Genomic DNA, 22573 nt, shown 5'->3' with positions numbered 1-22573 from the left:
TTGCAGTGCGAGGAGAAAGCCCTAACCCTAACCCGGTGATGCAGGTTCACCAGAAGTCGTTCTGACAGCTCAGTAGAGACACTTAAGCGGCGGCCACTTCCAGAGCGCTCCTACTCGCCATCATCCTCGTCCTGTCTGCTCGAACCTGCACCTCATACTTTAGCATCCGTTGTCATTCCCTCGTCCCCCCCGCCCCTGCCCCCATTTCCCATTGACATCTGTACAAATATGCAGAGGTACACCTGTTATACTTCAACTTCAAGTTTTAAAAAACACATCTTTGACACCTCTTTGTAAAGAAAAATACAAAAAAGAGAATCGTTGTACAATCAAACATCTCGTCAGGCTTCTACATGATGAGTGGTTATTGTTGCTTTCCCAATACTAATTGGTACAGTAAACGGGACATAACATCAATGCAGCATTTCATGTTTTTAATAAAATCCTTGAAGATTGTATCTCGTTATCTTGTGGTTTTCGTTTTGTTTGTTTGCATTTATTGCTTGATTAGATGGCACATGGGCAGGGTTTTTTCCAAGTGATACCAAGTAAGTACAGGATTGTGCTGAACAAAATATAGCCACATAAGGAATAAAAATGTAGCAAATAACTGTCACCTTTGGCAAATTTCAACCTCCAAAAATAGCCACGGGTCATAGTAGGAGTTACACTTTGTGGTATCATGTCTTGTATGCTTAAGAAACATACAGTTGATAGTATAGGAGGAGGAGGAGGAGGGGGGGGGGGGGGACTTTTTCCAATGTTTATTATAGGGAATTAAAAAAAATATCTGTACTGTAATAGCAAAACAAGACACAGTTGTGCTACAAGTGCGTATGTGTTCTTGGCACCTGTGGCCTCAGTCCAGTGTGAGTCCTTCTGTCCTCGCCACAGTGGGGTGATAGCCTCAGTCCAGTGTGAGTCCTTCTGTCCTCGCCACAGTGGGGTGATAGCCTCAGAGAGAGAGAGAGGGAGTCCATAATGCTGTGGGAGTGTTGTAGCCGCAGACCCCCCTCCACCTCCCCTCCTCCCCCCCCCCCCCCGCTTTGAACTGCCCGAAAGTGGCACGTTCCTCCCTCACCCCTCGCCCTCCTCCTCAGATGGAACATTCCAGGCGACAGCCATCTTCTCAGACAAAAAAACAAACAAACTCCATCGGGGGTTGGTTCAAACCAGCAGAGATGATAGGTAGCAGTAAATAATACATTAGGGATAGGTAGAGATAGAGCTATTTACAATCACACAACATGTCTAACATCTAATGTAGTGGTTTTGTCACTTTAATGAAAGAACCAATAGCTGCTTCTTGCCATTCCCCCCCCCCCCCAGTATCCTTCTCATTCATAAAGTTAAAAGAAAAAGGAAACAAAGGAAACAACATAAAAATCTTTCTAAGACCTTAAATGTTGGCAGTTTACATTCATGCTTATAAATGTTCACCTCAAGGCTGCTGAGAACATTGACCACATCCACATCCACAGGATCTGTACATTTGTGCAGTTTTGAAATCTATACTTCTTCACCAGTTCATAATCGGAATGAAATGCTGATCGTGAGGAATACTGATTTTTTTTTTTTTACCGTTTGGTTGTTTTAACGGGCCGGTACTGAATACGGCCCCGTGATTTAAGACTTTTTTTTTAGAAAACTGCTGAAGTTGACGCTTTGGCTCTGGCACCCTTAGCTTGTGCCTCTGTGTCTGCCACCCGAGAGAGAGCATTCCACCATCGTTTTTGGTTTCTAAAGCAACTGGGACTGAAAGAGCCAGCTCCAATAGGAGAGGCCTTTATGCAGCATACCGCTCTCTAACCTCAAACCAATAGCAAAGCACAACACTCACACTGTCCCAAAATAAACAAAACAAATAAAGGACAGAAAACCCAAACAGAAAGAGCGCGAGATTGGTTTTGGATTGTACGTCAGCAGAGAATTTCAGAGGGAATGGTATGTTTACTGAATTTGCACTCTGGTAGAAGTTGCATACAGGGTATGTTTACTGAATGTACACTCTGGTAGAAGTTGCATACAGGTTTTATTATTTCTACATTCGTGATATTGAGTATGCGTTACCAGGATCCAATCAGAGGGGAGACATCATCGGGCAAAGCATTCACATCAAATAACAGAGACACAGACATAACTCAGAAACCTTATCCAATAATAGAAGTCAATGCATTGTCGTCAGTGCACAGTGCCTTTACGATTCAAAATCACTCATTCACTACCTTAAGCCATGCACTCCTCAAGATGTTTGTATTTCAGCATTTGAATACAGTGTGTAAGGCAGGGGTTCCCAACCTTTTTCGGCTCGTGACCCTATTTTGACGTCGCAAAGATCTAGGGTCCCCGTGACATTAAAATTCCGGTACACCATCGATAATATCATCAGTGACATCGTCAGTGATGATGTCACATAGTATGCTTCTTTTCCCCTGGCAGAATTCTGACTTTAATCTCAAAACTCTGACTTTATTCTCAGAATCCTGATTTAAAGTTATAATCTCAAAGATCTTCATCTAAATAAAAAATAAATTAATTAAGAGTCACTCACAATGTTGATTGAGGCTATATGGTCCAATGATGGAAGCCTTTGCAGTATATAGTGACATTATGTGACATTAGTAATGTCACATAATGCAACACTGTTTGGATGTCACCTGCAATTACCACTCATCGCCATAGGTGTCACCCAAGAGAACAAAGCTGAAATCTTAAGAGATTATCACTTTAAACTCAGAACTAAAAAATAAGTAAAAAATTTAAAAAAATCGCAAGTGACCCTAATCATCTTCGATAGTATTAAATTGGGTCTGGTGTAAAAAAAAATATTATTATTATTATTTGTTTTAAAGAAATTTCAGGCTACCCTATTTGAATTCCAGGCGACCCCACTTAGGGTCACGACCCTAAGGTTGGGAACCACTGGTGTAAGGCCTTGACAAAGGCGTTCTGAATGATATGACATTATTTGTTCAGAATATGTACCGGTATGCATTATCGTTTCCCCCCCCCCCGCATACATGAAGGAGCCTTTTCAATTTCAGCAGGTGAAAACTTAAAAGACGGCAGCAGCGGAAATGGCTCAGAAGAATTGATAGACTTCACATTTTTCCCACAAGATCCAGACCACCAGAGTCTTGTGTGCAGTCTAGCTCAGCACCGTAGCTACAGTACGCTCTCTCACTGTTCCAACTCTTTCTGGCTTTAACAGACCCAGGTCTGGACTTCACCCCAAGTCTTATCAGACCCGGGTCTGACTTCACCCCAAGTCTTATCAGACCCGGGTCTGACTTCACCCCAAGTCTTATCAGACCCGGGTCTGACTTCACCCCAAGTCTTATCAGACCCGGGTCTGACTTCACCCCAAGTCTTATCAGACCCGGGTCTGACTTCACCCCAAGTCTTATCAGACCCGGGTCTGACTTCACCCCAAGTCTTATCAGACCCGGGTCTGACTTCACCCCAAGTCTTATCAGACCCGGGTCTGACTTCACCCCAAGTCTTATCAGAGGATCGGTCGGATCGTTAAGGTCAGAACGCACTGGAAGCTCCAAATCTGCACTGCAGGGAGGAAAATTTCAAACCTCAGCATCATTGGCCCCTAAATTTCACGACTTGCGACATCAGATTTTATTTCGGGTGACATAAATGATGTCCCATAGTCTGCTGTTATATTTGGAGACCATCTAGCAGAAGAGCTAGGCTATATTCATACTGTATCAAAGCAGATGTTCTGGACGTGGGCCAGGATGCGTTTTACTTTTGGAGTGTCTGATGCTTCCGGGTGCGGTTCCGCCTTACTTTGGACTGTAGGATTTCATAGGGAATCCTCAGTTCAGGATCGCAGTTGGGCTCAAGTTTACTTACAAGTTTACTTACTATTATTAGTAGGTGCAACTTCATTTGTTTGGTAATGAAGCACAGGGTTTTGTTTTTGCATTGTGGACTGTGTGGGGAATACCTGTTTTCTTTTGTATCATTTTGTCCATTGACAGTCTTTAGTACTGCAAAGCATTTGGGACGCTCACCACAAGCTGGTTTATTACTGGTCGTCTCTGTATACCTATTGGCTCCCATTGTGATCGGGGAAGGACACAGACCAGTGTCTGATCAATCAGAAAACCACCAGCTGCTTTTTCAGCTTTTCAACGAGGCTTTTTTAGAATATGACTTTAAAATAACACGGGTCGGTTACCTGCCATCGTGGCTTAGCAGATTTAGCCAAAGATTTAGGAACATTGGCTATAGTGGGTGGTGTCAATTTTCGCACCCTGGTCTTATTACAGAGAATCAAGATCATTTAAAAAATTATAAAATAAATCAACCGTAAAACCAAAATGACAAGTCTGCGATTCCACTGTATGCCATGTGCTCGGAGTGTCTCCTCCAAAAGTTATATTTTGCATTCAAAGACACGTTTCATGCAAAACGGTATAATTCCTATTTTTTTCCTCAAAACAAAAACACACATTTCTTTTATATGTTTGTCTAAAAAAGAAGCTTATTTTCTTTTTATATATATATATTTATATATATATATAGATATCAGTTAAGTTTTTTTTTTTCTATACTTCTCCAGGGCAGGCACCGTACGCACAGCGGGTACAGGGGCATGCCACACTTGCATTGCTTTTGCATTCTACAGTTGGTTGGCTGGCAGGCATGATGTCATCCAGGCAGTGCCGCAGTTGGTGAGTGTATCTTATGTCTGCACCAACACTCATACACACGCACACACACACACACACACACACACACACACACACAACAATGCATCTTCCTTGTACCCTGGCACTAGGCCCTCCCCTAGCTGCAGGGGGAGGCGTCACACTGCGTAGATGACATCCCGAGAGGGGCGGGGTCTAGGGTTTGGCCCAACAAGCATCAAATGTAATAATAAAAGCAGCGCAGCAAGGCTCTGTGGCGCATGCAGAGATGGGCGGGGCCTGGGATCGGGGGTGGGGGGTGGGTGGGGGTCAAAGGTCAGTGGGAGGCGGGCAGGGTTCAAATGGAAGGTTTAGGGTCTAGCCCAGGGTTGCAGACAGATTCATGAATGGGAGGGAGGGAGTGTTGGGGAGGGAGGGAGGGAGGGAGGCGGGTGGAAGGGCGAGGAGGGTCAGTGGTAGCTTCATGATGTTTACGTTAGTATCTGGTTTTTTTCTCTCGCTCTTTTTCATCTTATGTGATTTTTTTTGTCGCATTTTTTATTTTTATTTTTTGAACTTTGTACAAGTAGTAGTGTGATGACACAACTTAGGCTCAGAGTGGTGGGTGGTTGAATCTACTTCTGCTGGTTGTATGGTACGAGGATGGAGATGGAGAGAGGTGTTATGGGAGAGAAACGTCTTTTGAGGGTACGTTCGCTACATGAGTCCTCCAACTGTATACACAATGTAAATGCATAAAGGGGTAATACTAATGCCAATATATTGGTATATTTATGCATTTATTTGCTATTTGTGCTCAGTTATGTACTGTAGGTTTGCAAATATTGCTAGTAGTCATGTCTTACCCAAGTTGATCCCCAATAACCTGGATTAAGTATGGTGTGTAGACCGCAGCTACTTGGTAATTGTCGTCGTTTTTGACAGCAAAATCAGCATACTACAATGTAGCAATATGACTTTTAAAGTTACAAAATGACTAATTATCAATCAAACACTAAACGTATCCAAAATGTGAGAATTGATCACTTGCTTCAATCAGTAAACCATTGAATAAGTACACACAAAGAAACCAGTATTGTTCAGTTAGATAATACTTGACTCATAGCAAGAAAGGATGCGTGTGTGTGTTCATGCATCAAACATAGGATTTAAATTAGAAAGAGGTTGTTGTTCATCATTTGCAGCTGAGGCCATGGTCTAGCTTCTGACCATAGCACACACACACACACACACACACACACACACACATATACACAGTCACGTACTCTTAACCACATACATACACACACACACACAAGCTCTGACATGCATTCTATAGTGTATCTTGGGATCTGTGTGTGCGACATCGCAGCGAGAAAGTTCCGCCCTCCTCTCACCCCAACCAATCAGAGGCCCTCTCCGCAGCTCCAACGAGGAGAGGAGTGATAAAAAAAAAAGTATGGTAAATGGAGAGAGGAGATGGAGGGAGGGGTTAACGCCACGCCACCGAAGCAGACGCTAACGCTAACGGCGAGGAAATGCACTGTGTTGTTTCCTCTCCCGTCTAGGTACACAGGATACACAGAGTGCGTCTCCCCCCTATCCATCCATTCGTCCTTCTCTCTCACTATGGGGGTTAGTACCACAACACGTGCTGTGCTTCAATATGGTGTCTTGAGAGACTGGCTAAAGGCCAGACGACTTAGTCTGTGTGTGTGTGTGCGTGCGTGTCTGTGTGTGTGTGTGTGCGTGTCCGTGCGTGTGTGTGTGTGTGTGTCCGTGTGTGTGTGCGCGCGCCCGGCGCTCTGTCCACAAGGCGCACAGCAAATGTGACACTGAAGAATGATGGTAAAAGGATGGTGGGTTTGAGCGTAATTGAGTGCATCTATGCCACAACCCCCCCAGCTGTTTTTTGTTACGCTTCGTTCTCTCGAGGGAGCCATATAGGCCCCTCCCCATCCGTCCCATTCCTCCATCCATCCACCCCCATCATGAAACACTATGCAAATCTGTCATGGTAGCCTGCTAGGGCTCAACCAACCGGCTGCTGGGAGTAGTGGGAGGGAGGGGGGGGGGGGGGTCTTGAGGTAATGGGGGAGGGGTGAGGAGGGGCCATTGTGTTGGGTAGCAATGAAGGGGAATATTGATCAAAGTCACATGATCTGAAAACCAAAGGGCGGGGAGGGGAGGGTACCTCATTTGGGATGTCAGTTAGATTGGAATGGGACGGCGATGTCATGTATGTATGCCCAGGTTTTTGTCTCTCTCTCTCCCACAATGGAAAGAGAGGGGGGAGCAGGTACAAAAAAATAGACTAATAAAATTGGTGGGTGGGGGACAAACTCTTATTCAAAAATGTAAAAAAGTATAATACAAAAAAACAGCAACAAAAGCATAATAAAAAAAAAACGTTAGTGACTTTAAAGATGAAATAGTAGAAGTGTTAAGTAGTAAATAGAAGTTAACTCTAAGGACACAAAATAAATAAACGCTGTCGGAAAGAAGAGAGGACGCGGGTCGATCGGTCGGCGGGGTCAAGGAGGGTCACGGCTCTCTCTCTGTCTGTCCCTCTCTCTCTCCATCATCTCCCCCTCCTCCTCTCCATCTCTCCTCTCTCTCTCCCTCCTCCCTCCGTCCCTCCCTGTCATCTCTTCTCACTCCTCACGGAGCTGCAGGCGGTAGCGGCTGTGTTGGATCTGGAAGAAGAGCCTCTCCAGCGGCGAGCGGTTCATTCCAGGCAGCCGGTAGTCGTCGCTGCGGCCCGTCCGGCGGAAGCCCAGCGACTCGTACAGCTTGTGGGCGGCCAGCTTGACGGCGGTGGTGCCGAGCGCCACGGCAGCGTAGTCGTTGCGCACGGCGAACTCCAGCACGCGCCGGCCCAGCGCCTTGGCGATGCCCTTCCCGCGGTAGCGCGAGTCCACCGACATGCGGCGCAGCTCCACGGCGTTGTCGTCCTCGCGGCCCTGCGCCGCCACGATGCCCACCACGCGGCCCTCCAACACCGCCACCCAGAAACACGACCCTGCCGGAGAAAAACACCAACACGGGGGGGGGGGGGGGGGAGAGGAGGTTAGTTCGAGATAGATGAGCGAACAAAGTGACAAAGTCTGTAAGCGAAACATGTTGCTCACTCCAGTGCATCTATAGTTCCTTTAAAGGAACACTGCCCATTTTCAACCAGCTTTGTGTCATTAGAACATCAGTAGTATATCAGAAAACTGTAAACGGTTTTGAAGTCTGTCATTTAATTTGACAGTTATTGAGTGTTAAAGTGTGGACCAGTGACATCACTGGTCCACACTAACTCAAATGAATAACTCATTAACTCAAATCATCTCTCAATAACTGTCAAACTAGATGACGGTTTTGATGTCATTCATCTAGTTTGACAGTTATTGAGAGTTGATTTGAGTTAATGAGTTATTAATTTGAGTTAGTGTGGACCAGTGATGTCACTGGTCCACACTTTAACACTCAATAACTGTCAAATTAAATGACAGACTTCAAAACCGTTTACAGTTTTCTGATATACTACTGATGTTCTAATGATACAAAGCTGGTTGAAAATGGGCGGAGTGTTCCTTTAAGCCCAGTTTAGACCAAAGATTCACCACGAGACCAGTTGAAACTTGCAAACCAGTTCCTACGACTTTGACGACCTGAATTGCGATACCATCAGCTGACGTCGGAGTCGAGATGAGAGTTTCCACCACTGCAACTTTCCCCTGCGACATTGTATCGTTTTATTTTGTATTTGTATGCTACTGTTGTGTGGTGACACTGGTGTCTTTTTTTTAATGAGGGTACTGCGGATGTAAATAGAGAGGCAAAGTGACCGCCTACTTCCTGCTTCAGCACTGTACCAGAGATTTTCATCCGCCATTTATTTTCCCATAGACATTTTGTAAAATGCTTATAAAAATACTTTTACTTGTTCAAAACCAAACGGTTCAGATATATTTAGAAACAGGAGAGATCGCGTAACATTTCAGTAGGGCCAAAACGTAAAAAAAATAATGCGGGTTTGAAGAAAATGTTTTTTCAATGTTGATTTTTTTTAGTTTTGGTCCGAGTTAAATGTTCTATGGTCTCTCCCGATTAGAGCGTTAGCTGAACCGTTTGGTTCGACGAAGTAAAAGTATTTTTATAAGCATTCTACCAAATGTCTATGGGAAAATAAATGGTGGATGAAAATCTCTGGTACAGTGCTGAAGCAGGAAGTGACGTTCACTTTGCTTCTCTATTAGCAGTAGAGTGCTACAATCCGGCATGTTTATGTATCTCTGATACTAATGTTCATTAATGTGCATTGTCCCTACTCAATTCCAATGAAAAATTAAATAAAAATTAAAACGATTTTGTCTCGTTGCGAATCAGCGGTGTAAACTGGGCTCTTTAAGTAAGCATTGATAGGAAAGTTGGGGAACGGGCCTAAAGCCTTTCAGTGTGTGCTGCTTGAATAATTTCGTCATTAGATAGATTTAGCTTTGCTCGAGGTCAATTAACACCATTGATTGGATGGAGAGGTAATGGAGGATAGAGACACTCGCACTCGGCTGCTCCAACACACCGTGACCCTCCAGACTCCTGTTCAAGTTGAAGGTGGAAACTTTGAATCAAAATGCAATTTCTCGAGTACAAAGTGTGTGACTGGAGAGCATTTTTTAGTGTGCATCTCTATACCCATTGAACACAGCATTATCCTCACAAGCGTGTCCAAAACGTTAACGGACTACAATTCCCACAAGGCCCACTTGAAAAAAAATGGACTTCATTAATGGCCCCTGAAGTGATGAGGGTGGATGGATGAAAGTAACAGTTGGAAGAACGGGTCGGTTTATAATGGCTTTATTGTAGGGATGTTCGATATTGGCTTTTTTACCGATATCCGATATCCGATAATGTCCAACTCTTAATTTCCGATACCGATATCAACCGATATCAACCGATACCGATATAAGCGGGCTTTTTTTCCACCAAAATGTCACGTAACAAGTTACATAATGTAGCTTAATGTAGCTGAAGAGTTTAATATATAATATGCATGTTGTGTTAAAGTTGTAAGTGTTAGAGAAGCGAGCTTGTGACCAGAAGGTCGTCAGTTGAATCCCCGGGACCGGCAGGATAAATCTGGGTGGGGAAAGTGAAAAGGCAGCGCTTGCCCCTCCCTCATTACCACCACTGAGGTGCCCTTGAGCAAGGCCCTTAAACCCAACCGCTCCAGTGGAGCTGCTCAGTGGCCAACAGATCAGACTGTGGTTGTACTGGTCAGCTTCCAGGTATGACTGTGTGTGTGAATGTGAACAGGGCACTCCTGAAAAAGAGAGCATTGCTCTCAGTGAGACTCCCCCTGTATTAAAAAAAAAAAAAAAAAAATCGGCATGAAAACCGATACCGATATTTTCTGATATCGATTTTTTTATGCTAATATCGGCCGATAATATCGGAAGGCCGATAATATCGGACATCCCTACTTTATTGGCTTAAATGCTTTGTGTGGAGAGAAGAGGGAGGGAGAGATGGATGAGGAGGGCAGCGACCAGTGACTGCCTGGATCTTAATGGCATTAGCCACTCTGTGAGACACTGCTGATTAAAAGCATAGTCATGATGGAATGAGATGAACTGATACAGAGAGAGAGAGAGACACACACACACACACACACACACACAGACAGGCAAAACGATAGATCGAGAAAGACCGATTTGGGAGATGAGAGAGAGAGAGAGAGGAGTGCGATGGAATCGTTAGCGTGTCGAGTGAGTTTCATCAACTGTGGATAATGCCGTTTTGTATAAACCCCATTTGCTGAATTCAAAACGACGTAGTCGGCATAAGATGCAACACCTTCATTTGCTGCTCAAAGTGAAAACATCAGATTACAAAGATAGACATTGGTGAGTGACAGACAGATAACAAGACAAACTAATACACAAACATTCACAGCACAAACAGAGATACAATACAACACAAGACATGTCAGCGGACAATGGGCCTTTTTTCACAGCCGCCATTTTGTGTCTAAAAGGCAGGGTAAACAACACAGGTGCAATCAACTCATCCCAGCACTGGAACACCTAAAGGGACTGGAAGTTGGAGACACTAATTCATGTTTTGTGTTACTTCCTGCCTTTTAGTCACAAAATGGCTGCTGTGAAAAAGACCTATGCCCCTCCACCAGAGCACTGTTGTTAAGAGCTTGAATAGAAGCCGTTTTAGTATTGATCTGTAGTTGCTCTGAGCTAAGCCTGCAGTTTGTAAGCCGTTCTGGTGATCAGGCTGTGTGGCACGCTTTTCCTTGTCGTCGTTGGTGACGTGTCTTAATGATAAAAGTGCAGAAGACATCTATCAGTTAGTATAACATGAAATGTTTATTCAGCTGTATCACTGTCTAACCTCTGGGGGCAAGCTTCATTCAATACCTGAAGAACCGGAACTCAACTCGTCCCGGCCACGCCCCTTTATGCAAATTTTACTAACCGCCTGCGCTATTATTAGGAGCGCCGTTATCCCCGATTTTGTTCGCCCGTGCTGCCAACACATTTTCACGCAGGTCGAATTAAATCTGTCTTGAGAGATTAATTACCGTCTTCATATTTATTTAATTTCATATTAGACCCCAACAGCTAGACAATTTCCCCCCAAAGAGAAGAATGTAAATACAGTTGTTGATCCTAGTGCAAACATTAGCTCAAGCCAACAGACAACATACAAAAGATTCATTCACGGGGAGTTGAACATGGGATGAACACGTTTAGTTTTGTCTGTTTATCAGTCGTCATCAGCGTCCTTTTGAAACGATTCCCCCTCTGAATCTCAATCAAGCCCATTTGAATGTAAGCGCTGCTGAACGCAGCCCGGCTTCCGGGGCGACCAATAGTAATCTTTCAAGGAAAACAACCTGTCCGCCTCGCATGTTCTGAACAATGTCCCAGTTGCCTCTCCATCATCAGCAGCAGTAGTATTTGTGGCACACGACCCGGCTGGCAGCGCTTCCGGGTTTTTCTACTAAAACTCCCATCTGTTTGTTATAGATAGATCTGACTTTACTGTGACTGGCAGAGGCTGACCTGCAGAAAATACAATCTGGGACCTCCTGTCCATCAATTCTGAATCTCTCTCTCTCACACACACACACACACACACACACATGCACACAAACTCTCTCTTTCTCTCCCTTTTGCTGACTCTCACACACATGCGAACCCACATGACGTCACACACACACACACACACACACACACACACACACACACACAGGCGGTGACATTATCATCGTGCTTCTGGGGTCCCGTGTGACAAGGGGGGATTTGAGGCCCCTGCAGGCTTCTTGTTAAGCCGATCCGGTGGCTTGTGTTACTGAATCAAACGACCGGCATATGTAGGTCGCGACGGCCGCGCCCCTGTCTGATTGATTGCTTTCTGAATGATGACGCGTTACGCAGTGTCTCTATCGTATTTGTCTTCACTTTTAAAGGGACAGCTCACCCTAAAATCCGAAATACATATTTTTCCTCTCACCTGCAGTGCTATTTATCCATCTATATCGTGTTGTGTTAGTTGCCTGAGTTTTGGAGATATCGGCCGCAGAGTTTCTGCCTTCTCTCCAATACAATGGAACTGGATGGCACTCGGCTTGTGGTGCTCGAAGCACCAAAAAAGTACATTTGAAAAACTCAACAGCATTGTCTCTTTCCAGAAATCATGACCCGGGTTACTCAAGATAATGCACAGACTTTGTTGTGAGCAGTTTCATGTAGGAACTATCTTCTTTTGCAGTTTCATGTAGGAACTAGCTAGCAGCTAGCTAGCGGCCGGGTGTAGTTCAGTCAAAAGAAAATAGTTCCTCCATGAAACCAATCAAATATCCACTAAATGTGGAGGATATTTGGGTGTACAGAGGCACACAGTTACAGCAGGTTACGGAATTATTGTTGAAGAGATTCTCCGTTCTCGCCTGCGTCCAGAAACGTTTGAATCTAACCCACTCCGCCGAGTTGGCTACCTTCTGTGACATGCAACAGACCGGTGACCAATGAGCGCAGAGGGGGACTAACGATTGACCAATCAGTGCCAATAAACAGTGCAACGGACAGGACTACCCATACGGAAGAGGCATATATACACATATATGGACATACATCCGACACAAGGTCCACATATATGTCACCATACATGTACATGTATGCACTTTGCATACAAACCCACCTGAGATATATGCATATATATGTGAGGATCATATATGTGATCCAAATATAAATTGACATATATGATCATATAGGCAATTAACATATATGAGTACTCCCATACATGTGATCATATATGCTCATGTAAGTAATGGACATATAGGATTATTCTAGCATATGTTTAGATATATGTACATATAAGCAATTAACATATAAGAATATTTTTACATATTTCCGCATATATGCAAATACAAGCAACACACATATATGTTATTCTCTTGCATATCAATATATGTGTGCATATGAGCATTAAACATATATGATTATTATTACGTATGTCAACATATATGCTCATATAATCAATTCACATATGCGGATGTTCACATACATGTAATCATATATGTTTGTGTAAGCATTGAACATATAGGGTTAAACTTACATATGTCTACATATATGTGCATATCAGCAATTACCATATAAGAATTTACTTATTATGTAAGCATGTATGCTCATATAAGCAATTAACATATATGAGTACTCCCATACATGTGATCATATATGCTCATGTAAGTAATGGACATATAGGGTTATTCTTGCATATGTTTAGATATATGTACATATAAGCAATTAACATATAAGAATGTTTCTACATATTTCCGCATATATGCAAATACAAGCAACACACATATATGTTATTCTCTTGCATATCAAAATATGTGTGCATTTAAGCATTAAACATATATGATCATTATTACGTATGTCAACATATATGCTCATATAATCAATTAACATATGCGGATGTTCGCATACATGTAATCATATATGTTTGTGTAAGCATTAAACATATATGGTTAAACTTACATATGTCTACACATATGTGCATATCAGCAATTAACATATAAGAATTTACTTACATATGTAAGCATGTATGCTCATATAAGCAATTAACATATGAGTATTCTCATACAAGTGATCATATATGTTTATACAAGTAATGGACATACAGGGTTATTCTCGCATATGTTTAGATATATGTACATATAAGCAATTAACACATAAGAATATTTCTACATATTTCCGCATATATGCAAATACAAGCAACACACATATCTGTTATTCTCTTGCATATCAAAATATGTGTGCATATAAGCATTAAACATATATGATCATTATTACGTATGTCAACATATATGCTCATATAATCAATTAACATATGCGGATGTTCGCATACATGTAATCATATATGTTTGTGTAAGCATTGAACATATAGGGTTAAACTTACATATGTCTACATATATGTGCATATCAGCAATTACCATATAAGAATTTACGTACATATGCAAGCATGTTTGCTCATATAAGCAATTAACATATATGAGTATTCTCATACATGTGATCATATATGTTCATACAAGTAATGGACATACAGGGTTATTCTCGCATATGTTTAGATATATGTACATATAAGCAATTAACATATAAGAATATCTCTACATATTTCCGCATATATGCAAATACAAGCAACACACATATATGTTATTCTCTTGCATATCAAAATATGTGTGCATATAAGCATTAAACATATATGATCATTATTACGTATGTCAACATATATGCTCATATAATCAATTAACATATGCAGATGTTCGCATATATGTAATCATATATGTTTGTGTAAGCTTTGAACATATATGGTTAAACTTACATATGTCTACATATACGTGCATATCAGCAATTCACATATAAGAATTTACTTATGTAAGCATGTATGCTCATATAAGCAATTAACATATATGAGTATTCTCATACATGTGATCATATATGTCCATGCAAGTAATGGACATACAGGGTTATTCTTGCATATGTTTATATATATGTACATATAAGCAATTAACATATAAGAATATTTCTACATATTTCCGCATATATGCAAATACAAGCAACACACATATATGTTATTCTCTTGCATATCAAAATATGTGTGCATATAAGCATTAAACATATATGATCATTATTACGTATGTCAACATATATGCTCATATAATCAATTAACATATGCGGATGTTCGCATACATGTAATCATATATGTTTGTGTAAGCATTGAACATATAGGGTTAAACTTACATATGTCTACATATATGTGCATATCAGCAATTAACATATAATAATTTACGTACATATGCAAGCATGTTTGCTCATATAAGCAATTAACATATATGAGTATTCTCATACATGTGATCATATATGTTCATACAAGTAATGGACATACAGGGTTATTCTCGCATATGTTTAGATATATGTACATATAAGCAATTAACATAAGAATATTTCTACATATTTTCGCATATATGCAAATACAAGCAACACACATATATGTTATTCTCTTCCATATCAAAATATGTGTTCGTATAAGCATTAAACATATATGATTACTATTATGTATGTCAACATATATGCTCATATAATCAATTAACATATGCGGATATTCTCATACATGTAATCATATATGTTTGTGTACGCATTGAACAAGGGTTAAACTTACATATGTCTACATATATGTGTATATCAGCAATTAACATAGAAGACTTTACTTACATATGTCAGCAGGTATGCTCATATAAGCAATTAACATATATGAGTATTCTCATACATGTGATCATCTATGTTCATGTAAGTAATCCAGGGTGCAGCAGAGAGACTGGTTGGAGGGGGCGTGAACATTTCTCCAGAATTTGCATGGAAGTCCCATGATGCATTTGGGGCAGAGATTAGGGATCTAATATGGTTAATAACTCCACAGGATTTAATTTATGAAGTTTTTAAATTATATATTTGGAATCAGCTTTACGATGAGCTTCTAAATCATATATAATATATGTTTACACTAAAACCATAATATAGACTATGGGGCATTTTAATGACACCACTGTCAAAAAACCCTTATTTTTCAATCTCATGCACACTGGACTAACCTTGAAAATATCCAGTAGTGCTGGAAGTCTTGCACAAAACTAACCATTTTTATGGTGGGTTTCACTTCTGAGATGTTGTTCAATCAAAAATAATTTGGAAAATTATATTTCTTTTAATTAAGAGATATGTGTTTTGATTCCATACATGTTCATATATTGTGATATATATGCACATATATCCTGGATTTATAGGTGGATATATGTCGAATACAGATAAATACATAGTTATACACAGGTAATAGTCATATATGTTCATATAAAATAAAACATATATGTATGTATAGTTATTATTCATATATAGTTTTATATGTATTAACCATATATGCCCGTATAGTGTCAATGCATACAAATGTACATATAATTAATTGCCATATGTGTCCATATACAATCTATACATGTATGCACATATATAATTATATAGGACAAACATATATGGACCATATATGAAACGTTCCAATTCCATACATGTTCATATATTGTGATATATATGCACATATATGCACATCTATCCTGGATATATAGGTGGATATATGTCGAATACAGATAAATACATACAGTTATACACAGGTAATAGTCATATATGTTCATGTAAAATAAACCATATGTATGTATAGTTATTATTCATATATAGTTATATATGTATTAACCATATATGCCCGTATACTGTCAATGCATACAAATGTACATATAATTAATTGCCATATGTGTCCATATACAATCTATACATGTATGCACATATATAATTATATAGGACAAACATATATGGACCATATATGAAACGTTCCAATTCCATACATGTTCATATATTGTGATATATATGCACATATATGCACGTATATCCTGGATATATAGGTGGATATATGTCGAATACAGATAAATACATACAGTTATACACAGGTAATAGTCATATATGTTCATATAAAATAAAACATATATGTATGTATAGTTATTATTCATATATAGTTTTATATGTATTAACCATATATGTCCGTATAGTGTCAATGCATACAAATGTACATATAATTAATTGCCATATGTGTCCATATACAATCTATACGTGTATGCACATATATAATTATATAGGACAAACATATATGGACCATATATGAAACGTTCCAATTCCATACATGTTCATATATTGTGATACATATGCACATATATGCACATATATCCTGGATATATAGGTGGATATATGTCGAATACTTATATGAACATATACTACATGTATGTTTACTACATATATGTGTATATATGCCTCTTCCGTATGGGTAATGCCATGATTGTCAAGCCGTCACCATTGTCAAATGAGTATTAACTGCAATGGGCGACCGCTATAGACGAGATAGATGCTGCTATCCAGCTTGTCCTAAATCGATTAAAAGTACCACTTTGAAATCCAAACAGCACTCTGGAGGCGTTTATTCAAATGTTTTTTTCATCCCCCCCCCCCTCCCCGTCCCCCCCGAGTGGATTATTGTAACGGGTTGACGGTTCAGTCTGATATCAGGATATCTCTGTTCCATTTTGGATTAGCGAGGTGTTAATCTATCTCTATCACCAATCTAATCTATCTCTATCACCAATCTAATCTATCTCTATCACCAATCGCAATGATGTTTGATTATACACACATGTCACAGGGCTGCACCGTGGATTCCAGTGGCACTCAGCCGACATTCTTATTACGCTTGTACGTATGTGTGTGTGTGTGTTTGTGTGAGTGTGTGTTGGAGGGGTGTGTGTGTGTGTGTGTGTGTGTGAGCGTGTGTGTGTGTGTGTGTGTGTGTGTGAGTGTGAGTGTGTGTGGGCGTGTCTGTTGGAGTCGTGTGTGTGTGTGTGTGTGTGTGTGCGCGGGTGTGTGTGTGTGTGTGTGTGTGTGTGTGTGTGTCTGTCGGAGGCGTGTGTGTGTGGGGGGTCCGCTTCCATAAAGCCCCTCCTGACCATCTGTCTGACCCGAGCCTGTGCCAGGAATGAGGACAGCACAGGAAAGCAGGCCCGCCAACCACCCGCAGTGTGTGTGTCTGTCTGTCTGCTCCTCAGTCTGTCTGTATTACTTAACACTGTGGCTCAAAAAGACCCTTATAGCTCACACATGGGACTATATGAAAACACACAAATGTAAATAGAGAGGCAAAGTGAGCGCCTACTTCCTGCTTCAGCACTGTACCAGAGATTTTCATCCGCCATTTATTTTCCCATAGACATTTTGTAAAATGCGTATAAAGATAGTTTTACTTGTTCAAACCAAACGGTTCAGATATATTTAGAAACAGGAGAGATCGCATAACATTTCACTCTGACCAAAACGTTAAAAAAAATGCGGGTTTAAAGAAAATATTTTTTCCATGTTGTTTTTTTAAGTTCTGGTCCGAGTGAAATGTTCTATGGTCTCTCGCGATTCTAAATATATCTGAACCGTTTGGTTTGACCAAGTAAAACTATTTTTATACGCATTTTACGAAATGTCTATGGGAAGATAAATGGCGGAAGAACATCTCTGGTACAGTGCTGAAGCAGGAAGTTGACGTTCACGTTGCCTCTCTATTCTCTCTGCCTGTCTCCCTCCCTCTCTGAAGAGGGCACAGTATATATGACCTCTTAAGCCTCCTCATATGACGGCTGGAGGAACTTTACATCAGCATGGTGGATTTAGTGGAGCTCAGGCACCGCTAAGCTGTCATTATCGCTGCCGGGGGGACGTCACTCCCCTGGAGATGGGATGACAGAGAGACACCGGGAGAGAATGGAGCGAACAAAAGGGAGAGAGGAGGAGGAGGGGGTGTTTGTAGCTCCAGAGGAAGTTTGAGATCTCGTAACGTTACGCTCAAAACACCTTTCATCCAAGATGAAACTAGAGTAGAGGAGCCAAACGTCTCATCTGGCCTGTTTCCAGACCCGCCCACTTCTCAGACTGTACCGAGCCATTGAGAAGGTCCTGCTGGAGCTCTGCTGCTCCGACGGCTTGTTATCGCTACAGGAAAAACAAGGAAGCCAATCAGCACCTGTGTGGGCGGGACTAAAGTCTCGACTGCTTTTCGTTGGTCTTTCGGCACAAATGTATTTGCAAAAGACGATATTTTTGTCCAGATCCACTGACGCTCTCGGTAAAGTGTTGACTGAAAAACAAAGCGTTTAGCGGATAGGCTACATCAGTGTAGGTTACGGTGTGTACGGTTATTTCCCATGCTGCAATTCAGTCCTGAATCCCGGATCAGCTCTCGCATACAGTAACAAGTAAAGTGGCCAGGTTAGCCTATCAGCTGTCACTTAACAAGTGGCCAGGTTAGCCTATCAGCTGTCACTTAACAAGTGGCCAGGTTAGCCTATCAGCTGTCACTTAACAAGTGGCCAGGTTAGCCTATCAGCTGTCACTTAACAAGTGGCCAGGTTAACCTATCAGCTGTCACTTAACAAGGGGCCAGGTTAACCTATCAGCTGTCACTTAACAAGGGGCCAGGTTAACCTATCAGCTGTCACTTAACAAGTGGCCAGGTTAACCTATCAGCTGTCACTTAACAAGTGGCCAGGTTAACCTATCAGCTGTCACTTAACAAGTGGCCAGGTTAACCTATCAGCTGTCACTTAACAAGTGGTCAGGTTAGCCTATCAGCTGTCACTTAACAAGTGGTCAGGTTAGTCTATCAGCTGTCACTTAACAAGTGGTCAGGTTAGCCTATCAGCTGTCACTTAACAAGTGGTCAGGTTAACCTATCAGCTGTCACTTAACAAGGGGCCAGGTTAGTCTATCAGCTGTCACTTAACAAGTGGTCAGGTTAGCCTATCAGCTGTCACTTAACAAGTGGCCAGGTTAGCCTATCAGCTGTCACTTAACAAGGGGCCAGGTTAACAATAAATGCCCGCCCAAAAAATGACCCATTTTTTATATCAAAATCTCATTACAAAAACTCAATCCTGCCCCATCTGCAAATAAAACTGCCTTTCTCCCCCTAACTGAAATCCCATTGGTTTACATTTCTGAATGGTCCCGCCCACGCATTACTTTATGCCTGTTGGCGCGGAACGAACAGGGATGCAAACTAGTCACCGTTTTGATCCCAAAATAGGGCACTTAGATGGATGATTTCTGAATGTGCCCTGGTATCTGTCACCTGGTATCTGTCACCTGGTCCACTCTCCATGGCTTTGCATGACATTAAGGAAGTCAAGTGCCCTCAAAATGCCCTTTCATTGTGACTGTTGAACAACCAGTTGTGAAAGCAGAGGCGCTCAGTGGCGGCTCCCAGGTCTAAATGCATGTAACTGCATATATATGAGAGAGGCAGGTGCTATAAAAGAGCTTATTTACTCAGAAAATGCCTTCCCTGAATGCTAAGGTTTGGATGCGGGGGGAAGGGGGGGATAGGAGAGAGGGAGGATGAGGAAGAAGTCATTAATTTGTCCTGTCTGAAGGAAAGAGGAGAGGAGAGGAGGGAGGCGAGGAATCGGTATGAACAGTACGAGCGGCTGCTCTACGGAAGGATCCATTATTGCTGCGGGAGCAGAGAAACCTGAAGGGGGGTAGGGAGGTTAGAGAGACATCAATAATGGGTGGGATCTGCCATTATTACAGAGCAGGGGGGGGAGGGTCTGACGTGGAGAAGAAGGCAGATGATCTCCAGGCAAGAAATAAATCAAGGCCAAGAACCAAAGACAGAGAGGGAGAGGTGCTGAGCTTCATCTGTAATGATTCTTCTCACACCAGGACAAATCTGATTGTTGTTCTTCTTAACGCCACAGATCTCATTTCTCTCTCTATATATATATTAATGCAACAACGATATGAATATGTCTCTGTGCTGCTGCTGCTGCTGTGATATGAGCCCGGGTACCAAAAATAACACACACACACGAGCTCATTATACTGTACACACAGGCACAGTTTGTTATGGTGTCTTAACAAGATTAGGGTCTTTTGCTTCAGATGAAACCTAGAGGGCTGATTCGGTTGATAAGCGTTCAGTCTCGACTAGGGATGTTCATCAATTGTCGAAAATCGATAATTGATCGTTAAGGAATTGAATCGATCATGTGGAATTTGGATCGATTATTGTTATTATTTTAGTTTTTATTTTTTTTATTGTTTTTTTGCGGACTAGGTTTGGGTGGAATTCGTTCCTCCTCGCCCCACTCCATTGCACAGCCGACGAACGTGAGGTGGAGCTTCATATAGTCTCTAGTTTTCTGGCTGGGCACGGGCCTTTGTGCCAACAAAACTGTTTTAAACATGGGGAATTCACACCGGCATGCGCCGGGGACACAAACAAACGCACCCAGCGGTCTGCGGACCTCAGTGAGGCTCAGGCCTGTTGATTTGACTCTTGTGCTGTCAGCTAAGCTGGAAGACGCCGGTTGCCTTACATCATGTAACCTGACATGTAACATGTTTGTTTACCTGGCCACAGCGCTAGTGTCTGATATTCTTACTACACAGCGGCATCGCCATCATAGCTGGCCGAGAACGCGCAACGTTATTACCAGACCAGAGTAAAAAAAAATATATATATATATATATTATTATTACGCTATCGATAATCGATGAATCGATAATTGATCGTTAATTTTCCCGATTTTCGATTTTGGAGATTTTTCAAAATGAACATCCCTAGTCTCGACTCCGCCTCACAGTCAGTGCTATAGTTTACTTCTCTCTGTGGGTCTTTTTTGAAAATGGCGGATTTGTGTCACCTCGCAAGGCAGCTGGATTCACGCGAGATCACGACATCACATGACCAATCCATCTCGCCACGCTCCAATCTATTGGTTTGAATCTAAACCACCGGTGGTTTGCACCAATCAGAGGCAGAGGGTGGGCTTTTGGTGTGTGACGCCAGTGACGGCAGGCCCGTGATGGACGTGATAGACAGATGGTCCATCCAATCAATCACCTGCCAGGTGTTTTGTGAATGTGCCTGCCCCCTTGAAACGGTTTCCCCAGCAACTCAAACAAATCATCTGGCAGCGTCAGGTTAGAGTTAGTCTCCGTAGCGGAGGGGTCTGAATCGCAAGTCAGCGTTTCCGGGTTTTGCCGTAGGAATTCCTGTGGCAAGCCTCTGATTGGCTGGGCTGTTACGGAAGCCCGCCTCTCTGTGTGCATCGGTGCATCGTTCAAAATGTACCGCCCCGTGAGTTGCGTCACGCGAATAAGGAGCTCCGTGGTTGGTGAATTCATATGTCTATCACGCATTTTGTTTTGGTTTAACCCATTGATACCTGATGCAGCATTTGCGTGTATATCCCTCATTTGTGTGTGTATCCCTTTAAGACCGCGAACCGCGTCACGCGGTCTTAAAGGGATACACACACAAATGCTGCATCAGGTATCAATGGGTTAAGGGGGCAGTCCTTATTTTTGTGTATTTATTATTTGTGTGTTTATCGATGTTGAATGCGTTGTTGTTTTTATCTATCTTTCGAGCAGGCTGTGCAAGCGTACAGCAGCGCTGTCTTGGCCTGGCGTTAATGTGATATCACAGAGGTGAAGGGCAGCTGTTGCGTCTATGCCTCTCTCTCTCTCTCTCTGTAATCTTAGCCTGTCAGGCGTTAACGAGCTGCTAAGCTTTGCCGGAGGCGCTGATCTCTCCTCCCCGCTATCTATGTGCTGCTGTGATGTCACATCATGTTAAAGCAGAACTCCACCGTTTTCCAACCGGCTCCCTCTTTCCCCGTCATTCTCCATCATACAGTATCGATCCACTCTGACCAAAACCTCATCAGTCGCTTCACTTCAGAGGTCTTGTTGTTTGGTGAGGGGGGTGCACGGCTTTCTAAA

At 42.0% G+C, this 22573-nt stretch overlaps 1 protein-coding gene across 1 annotated transcript in view; it reads right to left on the bottom strand.

The window, feature by feature from the left end:
* Positions 1–7300: 7300 nt before the first annotated feature.
* Positions 7301–22573, bottom strand: part of nat8l (N-acetyltransferase 8-like) — a gene marked incomplete at both ends in the record, with an annotated part of 37604 nt that continues 22331 nt past the window's right edge. The window contains one exon of the mRNA XM_083640295.1: positions 7301–7668. Within this exon, the coding sequence (XP_083496421.1) occupies positions 7301–7668 (368 nt within the window). The remainder of the gene's footprint in view (positions 7669–22573) is intronic.

Source organism: Poromitra crassiceps, assembly GCF_964638095.1.
Source record: "Poromitra crassiceps genome assembly, chromosome: 7".
Lineage (NCBI taxonomy): Eukaryota > Metazoa > Chordata > Actinopteri > Beryciformes > Melamphaidae > Poromitra > Poromitra crassiceps.
This window is presented reverse-complemented; position numbering and strand designations above follow the sequence as displayed.